At 35.0% G+C, this 26755-nt stretch overlaps 1 protein-coding gene across 6 annotated transcripts in view; it reads right to left on the bottom strand.

The window, feature by feature from the left end:
• Nucleotides 1-26755, bottom strand: part of Foxj3 (forkhead box J3) — a 112631-nt gene that overhangs the window by 69795 nt on the left and 16081 nt on the right. For 5 of the 6 annotated variants that reach the window (XM_046468890.2, XM_058570835.1, XM_046468892.2 and 2 more), the window contains exons 2-3: nt 20012-20072; nt 3322-3646 (exon numbers count right to left, since the gene is read on the bottom strand). In XM_046468890.2, the coding sequence (XP_046324846.1) occupies nt 3322-3646; nt 20012-20055 (369 nt within the window). In that variant the 5' untranslated portion in view covers nt 20056-20072. Of the gene's footprint in view, nt 1-3321; nt 3760-20011; nt 20073-26755 lie in introns of all 6 variants that reach the window. The other variant, XM_058570836.1, reaches the window with a different exon arrangement.

The following is a 26755-nucleotide window of genomic DNA, read 5'->3' as shown; positions in this document are numbered from 1 at the left end:
GAAACTGAGGTCAGACACATTAATGAGAAATATAATCAAACTTTGTATGCTTAATTCCCTAAAATTTAGACCAAGTTATTCAGGTGGCATTTATATATGCATAAGCTCTCAATATTCTAGCTCATCCTGAAAAGGGCACCCCTATAGCCAAGTGTTTCCTACGAAAAAAAGAGTATCTTTTTTTTTCTTTAAATATTTTTAGCTGCAGGTGGATACAATATTTATTTATTTGTTTATTTATTTATTTAATGTGTGCTGAGAATCGAACCCAGTGCCTCACACATGCTAGGCAAGCACTCTACCACCGACCCACAATCCCAGCCCTCCTAAGAATTCTTAAAAATATCCTTCTTCAAACACAGCTCAATTTTCACTTCCCCCAATAGCTTTCTAATAACTGCCCCTTCCTTTTACTCTCACAGCATTTGTTCTTTGTACATTCACTTTAGAGCCTCATCCTACTCCCCATAAACTCTTTTAGTTGTAACCTTCAGTCACATGTAAAATGGATATGTTTATGGCTTACACATAGGTGTGCCCAATTAGTCAACTATTTATAGCACTGTACTCCACATTTCTCTATTAAAGAGCTTTTTATACAGCATCATAATTACGTGTGTGTGTGCACACATGTGTGTATCTTCTTCATCCAATAAAGTTTATAAACTCCCTTAGCGGCCCTGTGCTAGGCTTCTTAATTTTGCCAAAGCCTTAGAATACTACTTCACAAGAGTACATAGTAAATAAATCCTTTCCAAATTAATGAGTGAAGGATTATAAATTAGCTAGGATTATAAATTAGGGTATTATCTAGATTAGAGATTCCAAATCAGTGGTCCATAGGCTCAATACAGACAAGGGACTTATATTTGATTACTGCAGAATACTTAACAAAGAAGGAACTGATTGGGAACATTTAAAAATGGGAAAACCACACACAAAAATACAGATTTATTGCTTTTCTTGGGGAGAAGAGAACTGAAATATCTACTTTGTGTCCTAAAGACCACAAGTAACTAGAAAACAGCTGTTCCTTTTACATTAGATATGCACTCTTCAGGTGATAGATTTTTACTTTGTTCATTTATGCCACTTGACTGTTATCTGCTGGCATTTAGGTCAACAACCACTGAAAAAAACCCGTGAATCCCTAGTGGATGTCTTATTCAAATTTTGACCATTTCTACTCCCTGGCAATGATGTTTTTCTATCATCAAATGGGTTTATCAAAATCTCCTCTTTTCCTTATCCCAAATCTTTAAAAAAAAAAAAAAAAAAAAGAATCTACAGCATCCCTGTGATAAAAACAAAACAGAGTTTAGATTGATGCCTTACTTAAATTGATGGCTTGCTTAGATTGATACCTTGATTCTTAGGTCAAATTTTATCATGTATTTCCTCCACTAAAATATTCTATTAGAGTGAACTCTATTCAAACGACTACTAACAAATCACTTTTCATACTGAGAACCAGTGGCAAATTAAATTCAATAAATATTTGTGTAGCTTTTGCAAAATCATAGGTCCTGTGTACTAATTAAAAACATATGCAATGAAATTGTCAAATCTACAAAGTCTGGTACCAAATCTTGTCTCTTATCATTCTCTAGCCAAGAACTCTGCAAAGTTACTTAATTTCTCAAAGTCTTTTTAAAAAATTTTCTTATATTCAAAATTTGAACAACAGTAAAGTGAAAAGACAAAGGTTTTGAAGCAGAAACGCTTATGAGAAACTCTAAAACAGCTATCATTCAGTGGAGACATAAAACCCATAAACCGCTGCCACACTACCACACAGCAGACAACTGCATAATTTCTGTGTAAGAAAATGAATAAAACGTGCAGAGACAAAGGAAGTAAATTAAATTATTTGCTGTATAACACAAATTAGCTAAGAAACTAATGTGATGATACACCAAAATGCTCCTTAAAGAAGTGGTTAATTCTAGGGCTGGGGAAGAAAGATGCATGAAGATCCTGAAGCATCTATTTGGTGGTGATGCTAAAAAGGAAGAAAGTGCTAAACAAACAAAAAGAATGGGGCCAACCTTTAAGAATTCCCAATGGCCAAAGCTGCAACAATTTGAATAACAGTAACACACACACACACACACACAAAAAAAAAAAAAAACAAAATAAATAGCTATAAGTGCACAGTATTACAAATAAATGAGTTAACAAGTAAATAGAAGGAGGAAAAAGACTAATTCTTTCTTACTGAAAATATCAATTAACAAATGTAGAAGGAAATGAGGAAAAGAGGAAATCCCCACCAAGAAACAGGAAAAATTGCAGCAGTTATTACCTACCAATGAATGCTTAAATGAATGGGAAAAGGTTTATAAAGAAAGAGTATCTGCATACCCTCAAAGTATTTACAAAGTGGTAAATAGTAGTTTTATAATGAAGAAACCTGGCAGATATCACTTGAACCAGAGAATCATTAATGTTGTTAACATTAACAATAGTAGGACAGACTGACATCATCCAATACTCTCATATGCAGAGGACACATTACCTCTTCATTATTCTTCCCCCAAATGCAATACAACCATCTAATTATGAGAAAATATCAGACAAATCTACATTGAGAGAAATTCTACAAAATATTTGACAAGAGCTCTTCAAAAATATTCATGTCATAAAAGACAAAAAAGATTGAGAAAATTTACAAATTGGAAGACACTGAGAAGACATGATGAATAAATACAATGTAGGATTCTAGACAGGATCCTGAAATATAAAAGGGGATTAGTGGGAAAACTGATGAAATCCTAATAGGGCCTATAATTTACTCAGTACTCAGCAGTACTATCTGGTCAAGAGTACTGCAGCAACATTAATTTCTTAATTTTGATAACTATACTATAATTATGTAAAATGTTAACATTACAGGAAGTTAATGAAGTATATAGGGGAACCTTCTGTACTTCTGTAACTCATACATAAATCTAAAATTCTATCAAACTAAAGACTTTTTTTAAAAAACTGTGGATAATGAATATACTATTATTTACAGGACTATGTTGTTTTTACATTAGTTTTTACATCAATTTACCTAAACTGTAAGTATTTTTTCCCACTGAATGCTACAGTCTCATCACTCTTTATGCTACATAAACACAGTAACATAATAAAGCTGTAACAATTTGTCAAAAATAAATTTATCCACCTAAATTTAAATTTTCTAACATCCTAAAAATGACTAGCAATCATCTTCAGCTTCAATTATATGAGCTTCCACAAAGCTTCATTTTCAACAGCTGTCAACACTATTATCATTGCTTATTGCATAAAAGTACATTTAAGTAAAATACTTACCTTCCAACCACTGCCAGCCTCTCTATAATATGGAAAGTTATCACAAATCCACTGGTAAATCTCACTTAAAGTCATTTTCTTTTTGGGAGAGCTATTGATTGCAAATGTAATGAGGCTGGCATAACTGTATGGAGGTTTCCCATCTTTGTGCTGTTGGACTTCTTCCTGGTCCAGAGTTGTATTTGGGTCAAGGAGTGCATTCTTCTTAGAAATTCCTGTTCCATGTGCATTTTGTGTAGCATCAGATTTTTGGATGGCTGCTCTCATGGTGAGCTGTGGTAACCAGTCCATAGATGTTAGGCTGCTCTCCAGTTCAGATGTCATCCTGAAGGTAAATAGACTCCTTAGTCAATATCAAGGAAAGAACCCCTGCTTCTCAAAATAATCCAATATTCACAAATCTAGGAGTTCCAAAGTGAGGGAAAGCCTGAGTTAAATCTGGAGGAAAAAGATTGAGTATGTTAATGACCAAACCAAATATTAAGGGATCAACATTTCCAATCTTTTTTCTTACTTTTTTCCTCTCCAAAACATATAATACACTTGTTTTAAAGTGTTTAAAATACAAAACGATATATACAGACCAAGTGATGTTGATGCTGATCTTTCTTTAAAAAAATAATGTCTGCTACTTTAACAGGGCAACAGAATCTTGATATGAAAAATTTCCATCTACAACCCAGCTTTCTACACACCAAAACACTGCATGCCCTTAAAAATTTGAAATGGTAAATCTGTACAATTTCTTTTATACAAATTTTAGGAGAGTTATACAGACAAAGGAATGCCAAAAATAGAGTGAAGAGATCAAAGAAGTAACTGAGAAATACACACAGGAATTTGAATGGAGGAAAGAGGGCAGAGTTGAGCAGGTGGGAAGCAGGAAAAGTAAAGCTGGGTAGGCAAGAACAGCAAGGAGACAAGCTAGCTGGGGGAGTGTACTAAAAAGAGGAATGCAAAGTCAAGGACACTGATGAGTAGGAGAAAAGGAAGATAAGCAGTACCAGGCAGTTATTAAAAAAAAAGAACAAGTCAAGGAACCAGTTTGTAAAAACTAACTGAAGTTAGTTAGGGAGTATAGGATATAAGAGACTAAATCACATTTAAAAAAAAAAAAAAAAGGCATTCCAAGCTCAAAGCCAGCCTTGGACAAATGTCCAGTGATTTGGATCCTAATACATTCATTCCAAGGCTAATATATTCACACCATTACCCCTCAAAGAAACAAAACACAGTCTGCCAGGTTGACACATATTCTACAAAATTCTTTTCTTAGAGTAGCTCTTCTAAGAGCTAAAGATGAAAATACAGAAAGGAAGCTTTGACACCTCACACTGAAACTGTTAACTTTCAACAGAACATACACAAGTCCTTCTATTCTATTATCAAATTCAGGAACAATGACCCTGACAATAAAAAAAAAGAAGTGAAAAAGAAAGACTTCTAGTGACAACAAAATTTAAAAGAAAGAAGGAAGGAAGGAAGGGAGGGAGGGAGGGAAAAGAAAAGAAAAAAAGAAAGAAAAGAAAATTAAAGTACCTCAGTCAAAAAAAAAACATTTGGGGCTCAATGGTATAGAGACTGCCTAGCATGGATAAGGCCAGTCCGGGTTTAATCCCATATACACCTGTCATCCCAAATGGCTCCTAGCAAAAGCAAACTGGGGTACTGTACATAGAATCTGAACTTCTAGGAAGCAACATAGAATAGATAAAGACCACAGTTTTGGAGACAGTAAAACTAGAATTCAAGTACTGGTTTCAACAGTGACTAGCTGTGGGACCATAAAAATGTTAATCATCTCTAAACCTCAGCTTCCTCATCAATAATAGTACCTACAGTTTAAATATTACTTTGAAAATTAAATATGATAACACATTTACAGAGAAAATATTCAGTAAGTGTTATTAGTAATATTAGTCTAAGACTACCTTAGGAGGGTAGTAATATACTATTAAGTAAACCAGATTAAGCAATAGCAATTATAAATCAAGAAACAGTTATGAGGAGTCTACCTGCATTGCCAGTCAAGAGTCCTACTGTACTCTTGCTTTTCTGATATTTTGGTCCAGTTTTGCCCTTTCTCAAATTCTCTCTTCTCTACTGTATGGACTTCTTTGAAACCTGAATTTTAAATTTCCCTAAAGAGTACTTCAAGTATCTTAAAAAAAAGACTTATCATCTTACTGTATAACATCAACCAGAAATGCTTGTTCCCAGCATGAGGCAAGTTATAAGGACTAAGAATAAGGAGACAGGATAACTTAGAAATCACACTATGTCAAAAGAATGTTTCTAATCCCTTCAATTATAAGATGAAAAACTAATATCCAATGAAGCTAAAGGCTCATTTAATTTCACTTAGGTAATTAACAGGAGAATTAAAACCAAAGTCCAGATCTCCTGATGTTCAATTCAGAGTTCATTTTGTTTTTGAGGGGTACTGCAGATTGAACCCAGGGCCTCGCGCATGCTAGGCAAGCACTCTACCACTGAGCTACATCTCTAGCCCCAAAGTTTGGGGATTTTGTTTTGTTTTCATTTTAAGTGCTGGGGATTGAACCAGGGCCTTGTAGGTGCTAGGCATGTGCCAAGTGCTCTGACACTAAGTTACATGTCCACCCCAAATCAGAGTTTTTCCTACCATATCTCTTCTGTAAAATAAGAATGATAATTAAGACAGTACCTAACTGATATAAAGTATTTAGAATAATGCCAGGCAAACAGTAAGCATTTAATAAACATTAGTTCCTGTTGGTGGTGGTGATAATAGTAGTTGCTGTCATTATTCATATTTCATTCAATAAACATTGGCTATTACTATATAATGATGTCATCCTATTTGCCTCAATCAAGTCTCCACTGCATAGAGCTTTATTTTTTTGAAATTCATAAAGCAGTCAGCTTTGTGCATTTTCAAAGTTAATATAAAAGCATGTTCTAAATTGAGATATAATTAGTGCAGATAGCCCCTACTGAAAATCATCTTTACCTTCTGTTCCCTTCCACCAGTACCAGTAATGAGACTTGATGGCTCTTAATAATGTAAAAACAAACACATACACAAAGAGGAAACATGATAAAATTCCTGTCCTCCAGGAACTTATAGTCCAATTAGGAAGGTCAGACACAAGAAAGAACTCAATGAAAGAGCAAGGCTAACCTCTGGATGCTGTAAAGGTTTACAAAAGGGAGAGAACAATGCAGACAATAGCCTTGAAAGAGTAAAGAAAGAATTTCAGATAAGTCGTGAAGAAAAGTTAAGGTCTAAATAGCCTGGAAAGAAAAAGTCCCTAGTCTTCAAAGATGTCCCATACTAAGAATTAATCTGTTGTGCTTATATTTATCAGTTCTGCTAGAACAAATTTTAAATATACTATAAAATATGTCTCAAGTTTAAATTGAAAAAGTGGATCTTCTGTTTTGTTTGTGATTTACTGAATTTTACATATTGTTAGTAATGAGACCAAAAGTGCCTGTGTTGTTAGTACTGAGGGTGAAGCAAGAACACAAAAGATAATCATTAGACCTAGCCAGGTCACTTTAGCAAGAAACCTATTAGTGGAATGGTGATGACAGAAGTCCACTTGTATAAGAGAACAGATGGTGGTAAATTTAAAAACAGCATAGGAAGCGCTGAGGAATCTGGTTATGGAAATCTGGTTAAGAAATGTCAGGTCCTCATTACCTCACCTCATTCCAAAAGCTTCCTACTGGCCTCCTAGATTCACAATCCCCTCCCTGTTAATCACCTCAAGTCCACACACACACTCCAAGAAAAACCTATCCTGACTTTCAATGTCTCTCTCTCTCCCAACTAAACCTAAACTGATTTTCAACCACATTAGCCATTTTGGTCTTTCTCTAAATTGCTAGAGCAATTATAACTTAATTGGGCATTGAACATGCTGCTTCATATGCACAGTTGTATCATATTTCTAAACTTTCTAGCCTCACCCATCTCACCACCTCCTACTGAAGATGGTGACCAAACACTAGTGCTTCTGATGCTACTTGTAACATGCCAAGTACAAATTATCTAAAAAAACAACAGTGATTAGATAAGGAGTAAGAGCCATCTTTTCCTGTTGTTTTGTTTTGTTTTTTAATACCAGGGATTGAACCCAGGAGACTTCTTTTCTGAAATGCCTTTTCCATCTCACTTTATATGAGTAGCTTCTACTTTTCCTTCAAGAATCAGACCAAACATCTCCCTCTCCCAATACAGAAAGTGTGGTTAATCCCCTCTTCCCAATCTCTATCTCCTAAAATTAATGAAATCTTGGTCCTATAGTAGCATATAAATATCTCTAGCACAGAAGTTATAAAGTCCTATAATTTGAAGCCTTTCAAAGTTGCACTATAAAGAATTATAATTATCATCAATGAGACTGTCAGCTCCTGAAAGTAAGAACTTTCATGATTAAAATAATGACCATCCAATGGTGCACTACCCAAAGACCATAACAGCTGTATGAGCCAAAATACTTGTTAGGGGCTAAAACATCTGTTAAAATCAAAAAAGAAAAGGTGAACAAGAGGACTTAATAGCATAAGGGAAGGATATTCACAGGATCAAAATCCTTTAAAAGCTCAAAAAAAAAGCATAATGCAGAACACATAATGACAGGCAACATTACACAGGACCAGAAAGTTATGTTGGAACAGCAGAGAAAATAAGAGCAGAGTTACTTGTGGGAGAAATCAAGTATGGAGAGTCTATGGTGAAAGTTCTTAAATCTATGATGATATCTGTCACTAAAAGAACTTCCATAAGGAATTTCCTTTACATAAAATTAAAGGGTAAGAATCATCAAGATATAACAACTCAAACCTAACTCATGAAATGAGAGTAAATAAAGGGGCTCTAATCCCACTTTATTAAACACTACCACTGATAAAATCCCCCACACAAAACTTTTTAGTTACTTTTATCGCAATGTTCTGGTATCAACCCTGCAATCTTCCTAATTCCCAAGAAGTAGTAAAGGCTTACTCAGAAAAGTTTTCAAGTTCCAACAGTATCAAAAGGGAGGAGAAAGACAGAGATATTGTAGCCCTTCACAGAGTAAGAGGAAAATATCAGAGACAATAAAAGGAATAATAATAATGAGGGTAATGATGTTGTGGCCCAAATATTACTAAATCTTCCCACTCCATTCCTGGCATTCAGCATTTCATCTTAAGACTTGGCAGCATATGGAAAATTAAGCAACTAAGAACTCTGAAGAAATCCTGCAATTACAATAGCAGTGATTATTATATACTTCCGATCATATGCATTTCTGGGGGTCACTATGTGCTATCACTCTATTTACAGAATTTCAGCACCGAAATCAACTAGAATCAGAGGCTGTGGCAAGGACCACTAACTGCCATCTAATATATCAATTTTACTTTCATCCTTAGGCGTACAACCCATTTTATTCAGGATGGAATTGCACCCTTTTGCCCTTCTTGCTTGATGGAATGTAAATATAATAACTACTGCTCCACCAGCCATTTTGAATCATTAGGTAATCTTGAGAATTGAAGCCACACACTTAGGATATAGAAGTAGAGAGAAAGAATCTGGGTCCCTGATTTTTCTGTGTGTGAAACTGCCATCCCAGCTCTGGAAAGCTTACCTTTCAGACTTTTTGTGTATCTACCAGCAGGTGCATGATTTGGGGATAGGGCAGTGGAGCAATACAAGTAACAAAACCTAAAATAAGGCACTATCCTAAAGAGGAGTTAACAAGTTAATGAATTCTGATACTGCAGGTTGGAAAACAAGTGGCAAAGGATTAAGCTGACTGTCACCTGTGGAATTAGAAAGGCAAAACCACAGGCCAACTAAGGTTATAGCAAAGAGATATGTAGGAAAAATTTAGAATGCGTTGCCTCCTTCTTGTCACTTAAAGCAAACTTCTAAAAGAGAAATAAACTTTCATTAGTTCAAGCAAAGATAGAGAAAATACAGGTTTGCTTACTAAAGAAGGTACTCCCTGCCCATAGCCTGCAATTTAAGCCAAGAGTCCTATAATTTGAAGCCTTACAAGGCTGAATAAACACAAACTGCTCCTTAAGTCCAAAATGAAGTAGTTAACTGTACATACACAACTGCAGCTTTAGGAAAAAAGAATAACGCCTTGCTATACAAAGGCAATGCTGTATGAGTTGTCTTTCCACCCCAAGATTATTGATCCAAATGTCCTCACCATAGCCACCCTTCCCTCCAGAGCTAAAGAGGTCCATTAAGAATTTAATGGGGCTGGAGATGTGGCTCAAGCGGTAGCGCGCTTGCCTGGCATGCGTGTGGCCCAGGTTCGATCCTCAGCACCACATATAACCAAAGATGTTGTGTTTGCCGAAAAACTAAAAAATAAATATTAAAATTCTCTCTCTCTCTCTCTCTCTCTCTCCCCCTCTCTCTTTAAAAAAAAAAAAAAAGAATTTAATGGAGGAAAACACAGTCTTTATTTTTACTAACTTATAACTGAAATTTAGCACTTCCTTTAATTACGAAATAATGTATCACAGTAGCATCAACAGTACTTGTGACTTTGCCACCAATAAAAATCATGAATATATTTATAACAAATGTTGCAGAAATCTCAAAAGTTTTATTTCAATTCAGCAACTATTTCAAAATTATGCCACTTTCTTAAGACTTGACACTGGATCTTTTGTTTAATGTGATAATTTAAAAGAACATATATTACTATGACATAAAGTTAATATTTTGATTATTAATCAAAGTTAATATTTGATTATTTTGTATATCAATATAATATACAAAACTGGTTTCCTTTGTAATCTTAACCTTTTTTAATTTTAAATAAACTGTGAACATCATTCTAAGAAAGATCCATAAGCTTTACAAACTATTGAAGAGGTTCCCTTGCCCCAAATAAGGAATTCCTGAAGTAAAAACAGCACAAAGGGCAGAGTCTTCATTAAAAAATTCTGGCTCGCCAGTTGAATTCTAAGCAGAGTTCTACCAGACCTTTAAAGAACTAACCCCAATGTTCATCAAATTATTCCAGGAAATTAAAAGGGAAGAAACACTCCCAAACATATTTAATGAAGTCAGTATTACCCTGATACCAAAACCAGACAAAGACCCACCTAGGAAAGAAAACTACAGACCAATATCTCCTTAATGAACATAGATACTAAAATCCTTAATAAAATATTAGCAAACCACATTCAAAAACATTTTACGAAGATAATACATCATGATCGACTGGACTTCATCCCAGGGATACAAGGCTGGTTCAACATATGCAAATCAATAAATGTAATTCACCACCTAAATAAGAACAAGAATCATATGATTGTTTCAAAGGATGCAGAAAAGACTTCTGATAAAATACAGCAACCATTCATGTTAAAAACACTGGAGAAACTGAGATAGAGGGAACTTACCTCAACATTAGAAAGGCTATATTTGACAAACCCATAGCCAACATCATACTGAATGGAGAAAAACTGAAAGCTCTTCCTCTACAATCAGGAAGAAGATAAGAATATGTCCACTCTCATTACTTCTATTCAATCTAGTTCTTGAAATTCTAGCCGGGACAATCAGGCATGAGAAGGAAATTAAAGGGATATGAATAGGAAAAGAAGTCAATCTATCATATTACTATTTGCTGATGACATGACCCTGTATCTAACAAGAACTAAAAAATTCCACCAGGAGACTTCTAGAGCTAATAAATATATTTAGCAAAGTAGCAGGATAAATATCAACACTCATAAATCAACAGTTTTTCTATATTCCAACAGTGATTCAGTGGAGAAAGAATCAGGAAAATCATCCCCTTCACAATGGCCTCCAAAAAATAAAGTACCTGATAATTAACCTAACCAAAAAGATGAAAGATCTCGCCTATGAATCGTATAAAACACTGGAGAAAGAATCTGAAGAGGACTTTAGAAGACGGAAAGACTCTCTGTTCTTGAATAGGCAGAATTAATAAAAATTCCTTTTTCTTTTTTGCTTAAAATATGCAATGCTGATTTCTTTTATTTTCAATAACACAAAGCCTGACTAAAATAAACTTACTAAATCAAATAAGTTTTTCTAGTATTCAGTATTATTTTATTCTATGTGCACTGTTAGCAGGCAGAGGTTATTTACTCCACCAGTATATTCAGTGATGCTTTTTATTCCCTATCACTTCTGGTATCACTTTCCCCACATGTATAAACAACTTGAATTTCCCTACCATCTCCCCTTTAGTAATATTTTTTTTCAATTTTTATACAATGTATTTTAAAATTAAATAAGTGGTTTTCTATCACTTTTTTTCCCTCAGTTTCCTGCATGGGTTTTGTTTTGTTTTGTTTTGTTTGGAGTGGGGGTGGCCCCAATTAAACTGGATGTTTGTTTGGCAACATTTCTTTTTTTATTTTGTTAATCCTCAAACTACAATAATACTGACAGCTGACAGGCAGAAGAGTTTATATGGTTAAAAACATGAGTACTAGAACAAGATCTATATATATATAAATCCTAGATCTATCCCCAATTAGCTGAATGTCCTTGAGTTGCTTAAATTTACCTCTGTTTCTCATTTGTTAAACGAAGGAAATAATGGTACTGACCTCAAAGATATTGGGGGGATTTTATTTTAACACATATGAAGTACTTCAATAGGGCTGGACTCAGTGGTAGAGAGCTTCCCTAATATGCACCAGGTCCTGGGTTGGCTACTAAGAACCATCGGGGCTGAAAAAACGTGCTTAAATAATGTCTAGCCTAATAAAAGCAGTATGAATACCATAAATGTTAGCTACCAAAGTCACTATTCAGTTACAAAAGAAAACTTTATAAAGGGTCCTTAAGTTAATAAACAGTTAATAGCACTCCTTAGTATCTTTTCAGAAATCAAGGCTCCAAGGACATTAGCTACTTAGATCAAAGATTATATTTAGAATAATCTAGACAAGCTCTGTCCAACAGAACTTCCTATGACAATGGAAAGGATTGTGTATTCTCCGATATAATAAGCCACTAGTCATGGGTGGCTAGTAAAATGTGAATGGTGTTGAACGAGAAATGGAATTTTTAATAAGGCAAGTGGCCATCATATCAGAGAAACTTTAAAAGATAACTCAAGAAAAGTTCTAAGCACTTTGTGTGTGTATGGTCCCAGGAACTGAACCCAGGGACATTCTACAACTAAGCTACATCCCAGTCCTTTTTATTTTTTATTTTGAAACACGGTCTCACTAAATTGCCTAGGCAGGCCTCAAACTTGCAATTCTCCTGCCTCACTCTTCTGAGTAGCTGGAATTAAAGGCATGTACCACCCTATCTGGCCTCAAAGTGTATTTAAAAATGATTTTTGTAATGATCAAATTAGCAGGCTTTCTTATTATCTTTCTTTTTTTAAGTACTACCAAGTTTACTACAAGTCTATCATTAATGTATACAAAGTAGCTAATCTAGATTTTATTTTCTTTTTTTCTTTTTAATTGCTTTTATTTTTTAAATACATGACAGCGGAATGCATCATAATTCTTATTACACATATAGAATTCTTACTACACATACAATTTTTCATATCTTTGTTTGTATTTAAAGTATGTTCACACCAATTCATGTCTTCATACATGTACTTTGGATAACGATGTCCATCACATTCCTAACCATCATTGCTAACCCCCTGCCCCTTCCCTTTCCCTCCCACCCCTATGCCCTATCTAGAGTTTGTCTATTTCTCACATGCTTCCTCTCTCTACCCCACTATGAGTCAGTCACCTTATATCAGGGAAAACATTCGCCTTTTTGGGGTGGAGGGGGGGATTGGCTAACTTCACTTAGCATTATCTTCTCCAACTACATCCATTTACCTGCAAATGCCATGATGTTACTCTCTTTTATTGCTGATAATATTCCTTTGTGTATATATGCCACATTTTTTTTTATCCATTCATCTACTAAAAGGGCATCTAGGTTGGTTCCACAGTTAAGCTATTGTGAATTGTGCTGCTATAAACATGGATGTGGCTATGTCCCTGTAGAATGCTGTTTTTAAGTCCTCTTAGTATAGACCAAGGAGAGTAACAGCTGGGTCAAATTGTGGTTCCATTCCCAATTTTCCAAGAAATCTCCATACTGCTTTCCAGAGTGATTATACCAATTTGCAGTCCCACCAGCAGTATATATATGAGTGTACCTTTTTCCCCATATCCTCGTCAACACTTATTGTTGTTTTATGCATAATAGCTGCCATTCTGACTGGAGTGAGACGAAATCTTAGAATGGTTTTGATTTGCATGTGTGTGTGTGTGTGTGTGTGTGTATAAAATAAATAAATAATAACAAATATCACATGATGATAAAGGGCTTTTTCTGCCAGTGTGTGGAACAGACCTAAAAGCATAAAATTTTAACTATATTAACTAAAAATACAATAAACACATAATATTATATGTCAGCAACATCCTTAGCCTCAGCGTCAGTGGCAAATCTGAACATCTGGCAGGATTCTAGAATGTAAGAATTTAGGATGAAGAAGAAATAGGAGATAAAGAAATCCTCTTCTTCTCCATGTTCTTGAGCTGATAGCAAAGGATACAAATCTGTCCCATCTTATTCTAAAAATGATGAGTCCTTTTTCTTTCTACTATTGGAAAATGAAAAAGTACAGAAAAAAATGCCAGATATCTTATGTATATATTTAATCCCATGAATCCTAACATTTCAGTAAAGTTAACAACCCTATTAGAACAAAATTAGAAAAAGTAATTTGCCCAAGATTACATGGCTAATTTTTATCAGACAGAGAACTGAATGTGTATCTATTGGTTTTAAGACTACAAACCAGGGGGCTAGGGGTTGTGGCTCAGCAGTAGAGTACTCACCTACCACATGCAAGGCGCTGGGTTCAATCCTCAGCACCACATAAAAATAAATAAATAAAATAAAGACATTGTGATATCAAACTACAACTAAAAAAAAAAAAAATTAAAAAAAAAAGACTACAAACCAGAACTGCTTTGTCAGTATCAGCTACCGAAAATAAAGCAGCAAAAAGCCTTAAAATAAATCTAACCTCTTCTCATCATTCTAAACATCAGGGTCATCAATATCAAAAGGAGGAAAAGAGGAACCAGATGGACAGGAATTCATCTGGGGCACTAACACATAAACTTCTCTGGGAAAGCTCATGCTAAAATATCTTCGTGTTCCTTAGCATACACCAAACATACAAATTAAATCAATAATAAAGGGCTTACTTAAGGGAGAAGCATAACAAAAAGGAAAATAAGCAAGAAAAATGAATACACATAGAAAAAGATAGAAGAAAGTAATCAGATAGAAGGTGATAAATATCACCAAAAATTACTTTAAGTGCTACTGCAACCCTATGTCCCAAGCTAAATACATTGATGGACCATAAAAAATCAATAGTTCAGAAATGAAGGGCCCATCTTAACAAACTCAAAGAAACATCAAAATTTATTTTGCTTTGACAAAAATCAAATTGTAAAAATAGTGTATTGCGGGGCTGGGGATGTGGCTCAAGCGGTAGTGTGCTCGCCTGGCATGCGGGGCGCTGGGTTCGATCCTCAGCACCACATAAAATAAAGATGTTGTGTCCACCAAAAACTAAAAAAAAATAAATAAATATTTAAAAATTTTCTCTCTCTCTCTTTAAAAAAAATAGTGTATTGCTACATTATATAAAAAAAAAAAAATAGTAAATCGTGTGATAAACACGTTTACTTGTCCACAGAAGATAAAGCAAATGCTCAAGCACAGTATTTATTCTTATTGAGTCTGTACTTGGAAATAAAATGCAGGCACACGTCAGGATTCCAATCTATCTTATCCAAAAAGAAAGTGCTAAATTTTTAAGATTCTACTGTTTGACAGAAACTGATCCCATCACTACCTGAACCCTTACCCTTACTATCCAAGACTCCAGAAATGAACAGATATGAATGAACAACCTGGTATTCTTCATTATACAAACTCTCACCATCTATAAGATATAAACACAATAGACTCAGACTGCAAGGAATACTTATCTTTTGATTCTTCACACAAGAAAACTTGGTGCTTTTCAAGAACATAAAGGTAATTTCTACCAAAAGTCACATAAACACTGGCTGTAAAACAGAAAACATCTTTTTATATTATCATTCTCAGCAGTCTGCTAGAACAAGTGTTGACAGTTATAAAGTTACTACACCTCAGCTCTAAACTGAAACACCCCTCACCTCATTCTGCTTTGTGATGCTAGAGCTGGGATTCTCTGCAAAAGACACTTCAGCTTTGCTAAATGGCTTCCTACAAAGCTCTACCAAGAGGTACTGAAAACAGATTCAAGCCTAGAAGAGGAGGAAGAGACTTGTACCTTCCTGCCTATTCTATGAGAACCATAAGAGCAATTCCCTAGCAAAGCCTTCTTCATCCCTGAAGCAGCAGTCTTTCTCATAGCAGCAGATAAATCTAGCTTACAGTGTTTCCAATACATGCAGAAACACCAACACTAGCCAGCATCCCCTTCTCAGAGGCCTAGGTCTCAATCTCATAGGTCCCCTCTTCCAAGATCAAACACCAACTCTAGCTATGCAGCAGCTTATTCTTACAGGTCTAAGTCTCAGTTCAACAGGGACTTTATTTCTAAGTCCCCCATCCCCAGCCTTAGAACTCCCCGAGTTCTACAAGTAGTAGTTGGCGCACTGTGTGTCACCTGTCACCCTGCTCCTACCCCGGAACGAAGGACTGAACACAGGGGCACTCTACCACTGAGCTACATCCCAGCCCTTTTTATTTTTTCTTCATATCATTAAGTTGTTGAGGCTAGCTTTGAATATCACTAAGTTGTTGAGGCTTAGCTTTGAATCTGTGATCTTCCTGCCTCAGCCTCCCCGGTAGCTGGAATTATAGGCAGACACCAATGCACCCAGCCTATTGTGTCTTTCTTTTTTTTTAATATTTATTTTTTAGTTGTAGTTGGACACAATACCTTTATTTATTTGTTTTAATGTGGTGCTGAGGATCGAACCCAGGGCCTCGCATGTGCTAGGCGAGCACTCCACCACTGAGCCACAACTCCAACCCTGTGTCTATCTTCTTGATACCTAAAAGTTTTATTTTATTCTATTACCTAGTTAACAACTTTATATCTAGTTAAGAATTCTATTAAAGAATCCCTGTTCAAATAAGTGGTATGATTTCTACCTCCCAAAAGAGCTCTGACAGAAGAAAATAGTCTCATTACGTATACAGAATATGATATTGTTACTGCAACTTTAATTATAATGTAATTTTACCTATATCAGCAAGAAGAACAAAGTGTTGATAAGAGCAGTCTGATTAAAATTAAAGAGTATATCTAGCTATTGCTACAAATTTTCTATAAATAATCTTAAATAAATTTACATATAATCTGATATAGTATACAATTATATGATATGAAGATATTTTAAAAGGCTTTCTTTCCAAATTTTCTACACTAAAGTGTTACATTTTTTTTTAGTTGTAAATGGACACCATATCTTTTTATATATTTATTTTTATGTGGTACTGAGGATTGAACCCAGTGCTTTACATGTATAAGGCAAGAACTCTACCACTGAGCTACAGCCCCAGCCCTAGAGTATTACTTTTTAATCATAAAATATAGTGATTTTCAAAATAATCAACACATTCAGATAAGATAAAGATCCAATATAATCTATAAAAGACAATATTTGTTTACCCTAAATATTTAAGGGGACAGAGGTTTTTGTTTTTGTTTTTGAGAGAGAGAGAGAGAGAAAGAATTTTTTAATATTTATTTTTTAGTTTTCAGTGGACACAACATTTTTTATTTTATTTTTATGTGGTGGTGAGGATCGAACTCAGTGCCCCGCGCATGCCAGGCGAGCGCGCTACCACTTAAGCCACATCCCCAAGGGAGAGTTTAAATCTATTTACTAACTATCCTAACCCAAAATTTTTTTAAAATACTTCACTATTTTCATCCCACTCCTTACCTTCACTTACATATACACTGTGCACTCCCACTCATACCTGTGCTTATAAAACTGTACATGCCTACCCATGTTCTCATGTCCAGCCATATATCCATTTCTTCCCCACCAACTCATGTGCTCCCGGTCTTGAGGCTAGCTACTTCATAAATAAACACGTAGTATGCATAATCATATACACAGTAGTATATACAAGAGAGGTAAGGCAAACAAGCAGTATTTTTCAGTGGGTGTCTAAGTTACTTTAAGAGTTCTGGTTCTCTTCTTATTTGGGTAATGTAGCTGGTAGAGGGGAAGCATTTCTGGTAATTGTGGAAAAAGTAGATCAGCATTTATTGTAGTTTTAAGTTATCCTGTTTTATCCTCTTCTGCTGCCCACCCCCAAAAAAATCAGTCTTTTTATCCTCTTATCTCAAACCAATACTGGCTTCCGCTTAGAAATGCAAATGATAATAGTCTTCTATCTATACATCTAAGAATGGAATTCTTTGCTTCAGAGATGAGCCATATAGAATATTACAGAAATGAAAGACATACATAAAGATACAAAATACTGTGACTCAGATGGTATTAGGCGTCTTGGTTTAATAATTCTGATTCTACAATATGGTGCACAGGAATTATAGCACAAAGGATAAATTATAAATAATTTATAGTATCTCTTCTCTTTTATCATACTTTCCAGTTCTACAATTTTATCAAGCAAAACATCCAGACATATATTATTCCTAAACCAATGCCTGTATCAGCTTAACCTAAATTAAATATTCAAGTTAAAGGATTTAAATTTTCAGTCAATGGCCTTAATACAGTATTGTTTCAGCATATTCCACTACTAAAATATCTTTAAGGAAATCTAGTTAGTGGAAGACTAAAGTCTACAAAATATCCTGATGTAAATTTATCCAAATTTTTAAATATTCAAAAATGACTCCTCTCATCATACTAAGGAGAAATCAACATTAAGTCAAATTAATTCTAGAACAGCTTTAGAAACTAATGAAATTATTTTTTTAATTCTTGTCAGAGCTATATAGGTGGCAGGCATGAGTTAAGTAGAAAAAGAACCACTATTATAAGATTAAAAAAAAAATGCATTCTCATGGAAAGAAATGCCATAATGGCATAACGTTTACCTTCTGAGGAAGAGAATAACAGTCTTTACCTGCTGAAAATTCAAGTACCCAAAAATTAAAGGGCAATTTCACTGTTCATTTTCGTTTGTGGTAGTCTAGACAACCAGAATCTCTTTCAAATCTAAGAATTCCTTGACTTCACATTCATGTTTCTAGCAACTTTATATCCCTTCTCTTTCCTCCTGCCCTCCATAATAGGACAATTCCAACTCTCTTGATCATTTATTCAAACCACACTGGCCTCTTCAATGTTCCTCAAATACACAGAGCAGACTTCTGCCTTGGCATTTCCTGGAATTTCTCTGCCCAGAATGTTCATCATCCACATACCCAGTATACGGCTCATTCCATCACTCAGCTCTTCATTCAAATGTCACCTTTCAATGAAGCATTCTCTGGCTAACCTGTTTAAATAACATATACTCTATATCTTATTCCTGTTCTCCATTTCAATTTTCTTCTTAGCCCTTATTACTTTTACTATCTAACAGATTCTTCTATATTTATTTTATTAATTATCCCCTCACCAGAATGCATATTCCATGAATATATGATTTTTACCTATTATATTAGGATAGTGGCTGATTAGATATTAGGTGCTCAATATGCTAAATGTATAAATGATACAGCTAACTTTGGCAATATCACATGTAACTAGTACATGCTGTCATCAACACTTACATTCTAATCTGTAAGATGATTTCAATGAACAGATTAGGTTAAGGTTATTTTTGTAAGAGTCTCAGTTTTCAGAGGCTACTATGAGAGTAGACCATGGATGTCTACACAAACAAAAAAGTCCCATATGTACCTGCTTTATCCATGAATTTCACATAAGCTTTAATTTATAGAAGGAATTGCTAATTCCAAAAACTACTGAGCAACAACTTAAAAATTCCTGCATTTTTACATTTTACTATTGTAAATGATGGCAATTCAGATATTTACACCATTCCTCAAAAACAAGTTAAAACTAGTATCCTCAGTAATATTTAATCTGTAAAGAAGTTAGTCCAAAATTTACTATCTGCTAATTTAAACAGGGAGAAAGGGTAGTTTTTAAAAGAAAAGAAACAACTAAAAAGTACAAAATACGTCATTTCATGTATAAGATTATACACTAAATTTACTTAGTTCACTAAACAGATATTAAAAGCAGATCCAAATCTCATTAACAAAAAAATCTCTGAAAGCAAAAATATCTCTATACTCAGTCAAATTGTACTACTTGACAAAACAGTAATATTTTATTCTGAGATATACCTTTAAATTCATTGTAATATGCCTTGACTGGTAAAATTTTTTTCAAGAATTGAATATCTCAACAAAGAAAAAGAGCACTTGCCAGGCACAGTGGCTTATGCCTGTACCCTAACTGCTCCGAAGGCTAAAGCAGAAGGTTTGCAAGTTCCAAGCCAGCCACAGCGAAAGCAAAGCCCTAAGCAACTCAATGAGACCCTGTCTCTAAATAAAATACAAAATAGGGCTGGGGATGTGGCTTAGTGGTCGAGTACCCCTGAATTCAATCCCTGGTGTCCACCCACCAAAAAAAAAAGAAAAAGAGCACTCACCTTAATGAAGTTACAGATGGACAAGCCTGTCCATACAAACCCATCTGGCCACAAAGAGAATCTAAAAAATAAATAAGAGTTAATTATTACATGTTCCTAAGCATGTTAGAACTATAAATTACACGACAATTCTAATTAAAACATCTGAAAAAAGAAACAGAAGACGAATCACCATTATCAGAACACAAAAATCACATGAACAAAAAATACTACAGGTTGATAAAAAGGATTACACTGAGGAAGACACACATACCGGAAATATGACAGAAATAAACACATTAAAACTGTGTGACATGGCTGGGCACGGTGGCACACACCTGTAATCCCAGCAGCTCGGGAGGCTATGACAGGAGGATTGCAAGTTCTAAGCCAGCCTCAGCAACGGCTAAACAACTCAGTGAGACCTTGTCTCTAAATAAAATACAAAACAGAGCTGGGGATGTGACTCAGTGGTTGAGGGCCCCTGAGTTCAATCCCTGGTACACATACACACACACCAAACTGTGACATGAGAAGCCTGCTCATAAAATTTAACAAATAGTTATATTTATAGAATAGAGAGAGTGTATCCAAACTGTTTAGGAGAATCCTAAGCATTCCAGAGGGATACCTAAAAGCTATTATAGAGTTAAGCATGCAAGTTAATTTATCTCCCCACAATATACACAACTACTCCTCAATAAAAGCAGTGCTACCATTATTGGTTTTATATATACTGAACTGCACTAAGACTTCATCTGAAGTAACAGTTCCATTGCTTAAAAAAAAAAAAGTTAAGAGCACTAGAACAGAAGGAGCTTTAAAATAAGTTCTAGGTTCAAATTCTAACTGTGACTTATTGAGATCTTGAAGAATTTATACAACCTCACTGAACTCCAGTTCTTTCAGCTGAAACTTGGAGATAATACCACCTACACATCTTATTTATCATGTGGGTTTGTTGGAATTGGTTTAACTGTACACATACATGTATACTAGACAAGAGGTAAAGACTGTGAGCAACCAAAAAGAGCATGTTTAATAGGAAGGGATCAGCTGCTACTCCCAGTTCTATCTAGCCAAATGTTGCTAGGCAAGAATATCTTAGACCCAGTATTTTAAGAACTTCCAATTTTTCAAAAGAAGAAATTCAAAATATTATTTGAAATATCTTAAATTTTGTTGTCTACATACTAACCTGTCAAACAAAACACTGGATTTTGTTCTAAATTTATAACCTTTGATTCAGAGACTGAATGATTCGCAGCAACTAATTGTCCCTGTATACACTTAAGAGAGACAGATGACAGACACTTCTATTTCTGCTATAATGACAAGATGGATGGATTGGTCTGAAAATAACCAAATAGCTGGATAACGTATTTTTAAACCTTTAAAAAGAAATCTAAAGCCTGACAGAGAATAAGGTATGAGCTGAAGCCAAAAATTAAAAGAAAGAGGGAAACTTGGAAGGTATGCAGAAAAGAAAAAAAAAGCAATTTTCTTTCACCTTTAGGGCATTTTTGGCATATCTTACAAATTCCAACTTGCAATTTTAAGACCTCTTGGGGTGTAAGTCTTACCAAAGAGAACTTTAAGGAATGTTGCTTTTGTACCCTTGGCACTAAGTGTTGGCAAGATGATGGTGCTATTACAGCAATGCAGTGGTGTCTCCCTGATAGTTAACAACCACAAGTTAAACCTCTCCTAGATTTTTAGTTTTAAAAGCTTCATACCTAGAATTTTGTTTAGGGCAGCTGAAGGATAGTAGTATCCCCCACCTGATCCTGACAGAAGCAAATGCAGATTCTAGGGAAACTCATCCTTGCTGTAGGCCTAGAATAAGTCCCACAAGTAGAATTCCAAAATAAATGAATGTGAATAAATGAACTCACAATCAAAACTCACAAAAAATCAGAAATGAGTCACTGATAGCAAGATACAAAGAAACATAAGTTAGTATACTCAAAACCACAAAGATTTCGGATATAGAAATTACTGGACACCTTTCTCTACTGTTTTACTTTATAGGTGATTTACCTAGTCCTGTATTTTAATTGCCTATATGCAGATTAATCTCATATTTTTAAATCAGGGAGAAATCTCCTGATATCCAAACATAAATGTTCTCTCTTGAAAATACCAAATTTACCATATCTAAAATGGAACTCATCATTTTCCTTGATATACTTCCTATCCTGACAAAACAGAACAACCTTTTCATCTAAAAATGGCTTTCAGGTTTCTTTTTCTTTTTTTTTCTTTCAGGTTTCTTGCTTAACTTTTTTTTCCCCTTTACTAGAGCAGTACACCCATTTTCAACTTTTGGTTTCTATAGAACAAACTTCTCTAAACACTCCTGGCCTCTTAGCCTACTCTTCTCCAAAGAGGTATCATGGTAGGTGGGCAGACTACACCCAGGAGTTAAGTCTTTCTTTTCTCTCTCCATTCAGGATTCTATAAGGCTGTGATTTTAATATATCTGCTCTGCTGACACAAAACATCCTCTAAGGTAGGCTATCCCATGAGCAGGTGAGTATAAGAGGCTATGGAGTTAGCCAATTCATTTGGCTATCAAATCTAAGTCACATTCTACAATATTGGTTTTATCAAAACCAAAAGGGGCCAGGTGTGATGGTGCATATAGTTTCTCAGTGACTTGGTGGCTGAGGAGGGGGAATCACAAACTCAAAGACAGTCTCAGCAACTTAGTGAGGTCCTAAGCAACTGAGCAAGACACTATCTCAAAATAAAAAAATAAAAAAAGAGCTGGAAATGTAGTTCAGTGTTTAAGCACCCCTGGGCTCAATGATCAAGAATACTAACAATAAATGTTGGCGAGGATGTGGGAGAAAAAGATTCACTCATACTTTGCTGGTGGGACTGCAAATGGAGATTCCTCAGAAAACTTGGAATGAAACCACCATTTGACTGAGTTCTCCTACTCCTTGGCATATACCCAAAGGACTTCAAATCAGCATAATACAGTGATGCAGCCACATCAATGTATTGAAAAGCTCAAGCAACAAAAGCTAAGCTATAGAACCAACCTAGGTGCCCTTCAACAGACAAATGGATAAAGAAAATGGGGTATATATAAATAATGGAATATTACTCGGTTTTAAAGAAGGATGAAATTATGGCATTTGCTGGAAAATGAATGGAACTGGAGATTACCATGCTAAGTGAAATAAGCCAACCCAAAAAACCAAGGGCCTAATATTCTCTCTTGATAGGTAGATGCTAATAAACAATAAGGGGTGGGGGAGGGATGGGAATAGGAAAGACAATAGAATGAATCAAGACATAACTTTCCTATGTTCATATATGAATACATGACCAGTTAAACTCAACATCATGTACAACTGCAAAAATGGGATCCTAATTAGAATAAATTATACTCTAAGCATGTATAAATATGTCAAAATATAATCTACTGTATATATACCTAAAGAAAATTTTTTTTAAAAAAAGCCTTTTGCTAAATGAAAAAGTCAGACACAAAGTCACAAAAGGCCACATACTATATCAGTCCATTTACACAAAATATCCAGAATAAACAAATCCATAGAGATAGAAGTAGGTTGGATCTTTCCAGGAGATTTGGGGTGGGGTGGCAGATAGAGTGGCTGCTACTAAGTTCTTTCAGGGAAAATGAAAATATTCTGTCTCATAGTGATAATGGCTGCACAAAATCTGGTGACTATAATAAAAACCACTAAATTGGGGCTGAGGTTGTGACTCAGTGGTGAAGCACTTGACTAGCATGTGTAAGGCCCTGGGTTCAATTCTCAGCACCACATATAAATAAAATAAAGGTCCATCAACAACCAAAAAAAGATATTTTTTTAAAAATCACTAAATTGTATACTCTAAAATGAAGAACTTTATGGCATATGAATTTTACCTGAATAAAAAAATTAATTTAAAAAATGTATTACAAATTGTTTCTTCATCTGCTTATTCTTGTTTTATTTCTCAGTTCAGAACTCAGGCAAGTAACAATGATCTTACACACTGAGCTCCCCAAACATCATAACCCTTAGAATCAGTTACCATTTACTACTAATTCTAGATCCTGGTTATCTTTCTAATTTCCTAAATGCTTTAGTCTCAGATTTCTCCATTTTTCACCTAAATTTATTGTCCCTAAAAAGTATCCCCAGTCTCAAACTTGCTGACTGAAGAAAAACAAACATATGTCAATCTTCTCCTTAATAGGCAGCTAACCAGCAACATGAAAATCTCATAAAAGGTTAAGGTTCACACCAAAAGTCAGGATCTTTCATTGGTATCCTCCAAGCTAAAACTTATGTCTCTGTGGCACCAACTTCAGCTAATCATATTATCTTATTCAATTACATTCATAATTTATGTATTTAGTAGTATTTTCTCCAAATCCCTCAAAAACCACTATGTATCATAAGAGTTTGTATAGAATAACACAAAATAAGGATAGTAAAAGTCAGTCATCCAATATCATGCTAAGTGTAACAACCCAGTCCCAAAAAAATCAAAGGTAAATGTTCTCTCTGATATGTGGATGCTAACCCATAAGGAAGGGTAGGAAGGGGAAGTATAGAAGTTCACTGGATTAGACAAAGGTGAATAAGGGAAGGGAGGGGGGACAGGAATAGGAAGGACAGTAGAATGAATCGGACATAACTTTCCTATGCTCATATAAGAATACATGATTAGTGTAATTCCACATCATGTCAACCACAAGAATGGGATCAAAATTGTAATGGGTTGTACCCCATGTATGTAAAATATGTCAAAATACACCCCCTACTGTTATGTATATATAAAAACAACAAATAAAAAAAAAATTTTAAAGTCAGTCATCCAGTAACAAGTATGCTCCAAAACATGCTTATTTACTGCATCACATTTCATTACCAACAGAAGAATGTGGAATTCCTTCACATCGAGAGTATATTAATAAGTTACATGGGCTGGGGATGTGGCTCAAGTGGTTAACGCGTTTGCCTGGCATGCGCGGGACGCTGGGTTCGATCCTCAGCACCACATAGAAATAAAGATGTTGGGGCTGGGGATGTGGCTCAAGCGGTAGCGCACTCGCCTGGCATGCGTGCGGCCTGGGTTCGATCCTCAGCACCACATACAAACAAAGATGCTGTGTCCGCCGAAAAAAAACTAAATAAATAAATAAATAAATATTAAAAATTCTCTCTCTCTCTCTCTCTTTAAAAAAATAAATAAATAAAGATGTTGTGTCCACTGAAAACTAAAAAATAAATATTAAAAAAAAGTTACAAAGTGTTCAGATTTAGGAAGCTGCTGTTATAACAAACTAACAGTTGTATAATATGCATTATTTGGGGGGGCAGGAGGTGAAATTGGACTATTTTCAAAAAGTTCCCAAGTTAATTCTTACAAGGGATCTCCTCTTTCCCATCCAGAGATATAATTCTTTGTAATTTACAACAAAATTAAAACAATGATGACTTCTGATCTAAAGATCTACCCTGAAATTTCAACAGTTTCTGTGTGACTTTGGATATATTGTTAATTTCTCTGAGGCTCATTTTCCTCTGCCATAAAAAAAAGAAAACTTCATACCTCTGTTTACTATGTTAGTAACTGAGAAAGCATCAATATAATACCAAAGGTAAGAAAAGTTTCTTGAAAATAAACATTGCCCTAGAGATCAAGAGGCTATTTCTTCTTTTTGAACCTTCTGAATTCAGCCCCATCTTTCAAAAGATTTGAAAAGTATATAACTCACTAAGATCCATGAAAAAACAACTCTTTGATGAAGATTATTTTAACATTATTATTTTTTACATCGTTAGTCACATATAATCATTAAAGCAGCCATGAAAGTAACCTGTGCTTTAATCAGCCAGTATAAAAGAAATCTACCAGAAAAAGTAGTACACAGAAAAGAATTCTGCTGCATGAGTAGCAATGTGTTGTCCATCTCAGCTGCACTAGCTAAACCTGAAAGCAATGGTGCAGCTTGAGCTAAGAAGACATCTGCTTTCAGACAGATTAAATTTGTGAGGGTGGGTCTGGGGTTGTGGCTCAGCGGCAGAGTGCTTACCTCGCACATGTAAGGCACTGGGTTTGATCCTCAGCACCATATAAAAATAAACAAAATAAAGATATTTTTTAAAAAATTGTAGGAATCCTCATTTCACCTTGGGAATATCAGAAGAGAGGCCAAACAGAGGAACTTATTTTAAAAACTAATACGCCTGGAAAAAATTGTACTTCTGACAGCAGCAAGTGATCTAAGGAAGAAAAAAGCATTAGTGTAAAATACAAACCACAATGGATATAAACTGAAAAGAGACTACCACAAAGAGTGGGTTTTGTGGAAGAGTCAGGGTAAAACTTAAACTGCAAGAGGGTTAAGATACAAGAGTATGAGAAAATAAAAGTTTACCCACAAACTATATAATGTGAAAGTAAATGGAAAGTGCAATAAAGCCAGTCAATCAAAAACATTTACAGGGCTGGGGTTGTGGCTCAGTGGTAGAGCGCTCGCTTAGCATGTGCAAGGCCCTGGGTTTGATCCTCAGCACCACATAAAAAGAAATAAGTAAAATAAAGATATTTTTTTAAAAAAAAATTTACATTAAGAATTCAGGAAAGGCAGTATGGCCTTGTACTCTCTCTTTCTCTTCTGAGCAGACACCATCCTACTCCCCTCAGCCTCTGGTCAGCTTTCTTCTTCAGACCAAACACCATGCCTTCAATTAAGCTGCAGAGTTTTGATGGAGAGATATTTGAAACTGA

Source organism: Marmota monax, unplaced genomic scaffold, assembly GCF_021218885.2.
Source record: "Marmota monax isolate L192 unplaced genomic scaffold, Marmota_monax_Labrador192_F-V1.1 WCK01_AAM20220418_F8-fsc00008, whole genome shotgun sequence".
Classification (NCBI taxonomy): domain Eukaryota; kingdom Metazoa; phylum Chordata; class Mammalia; order Rodentia; family Sciuridae; genus Marmota; species Marmota monax.
This window is presented reverse-complemented; position numbering and strand designations above follow the sequence as displayed.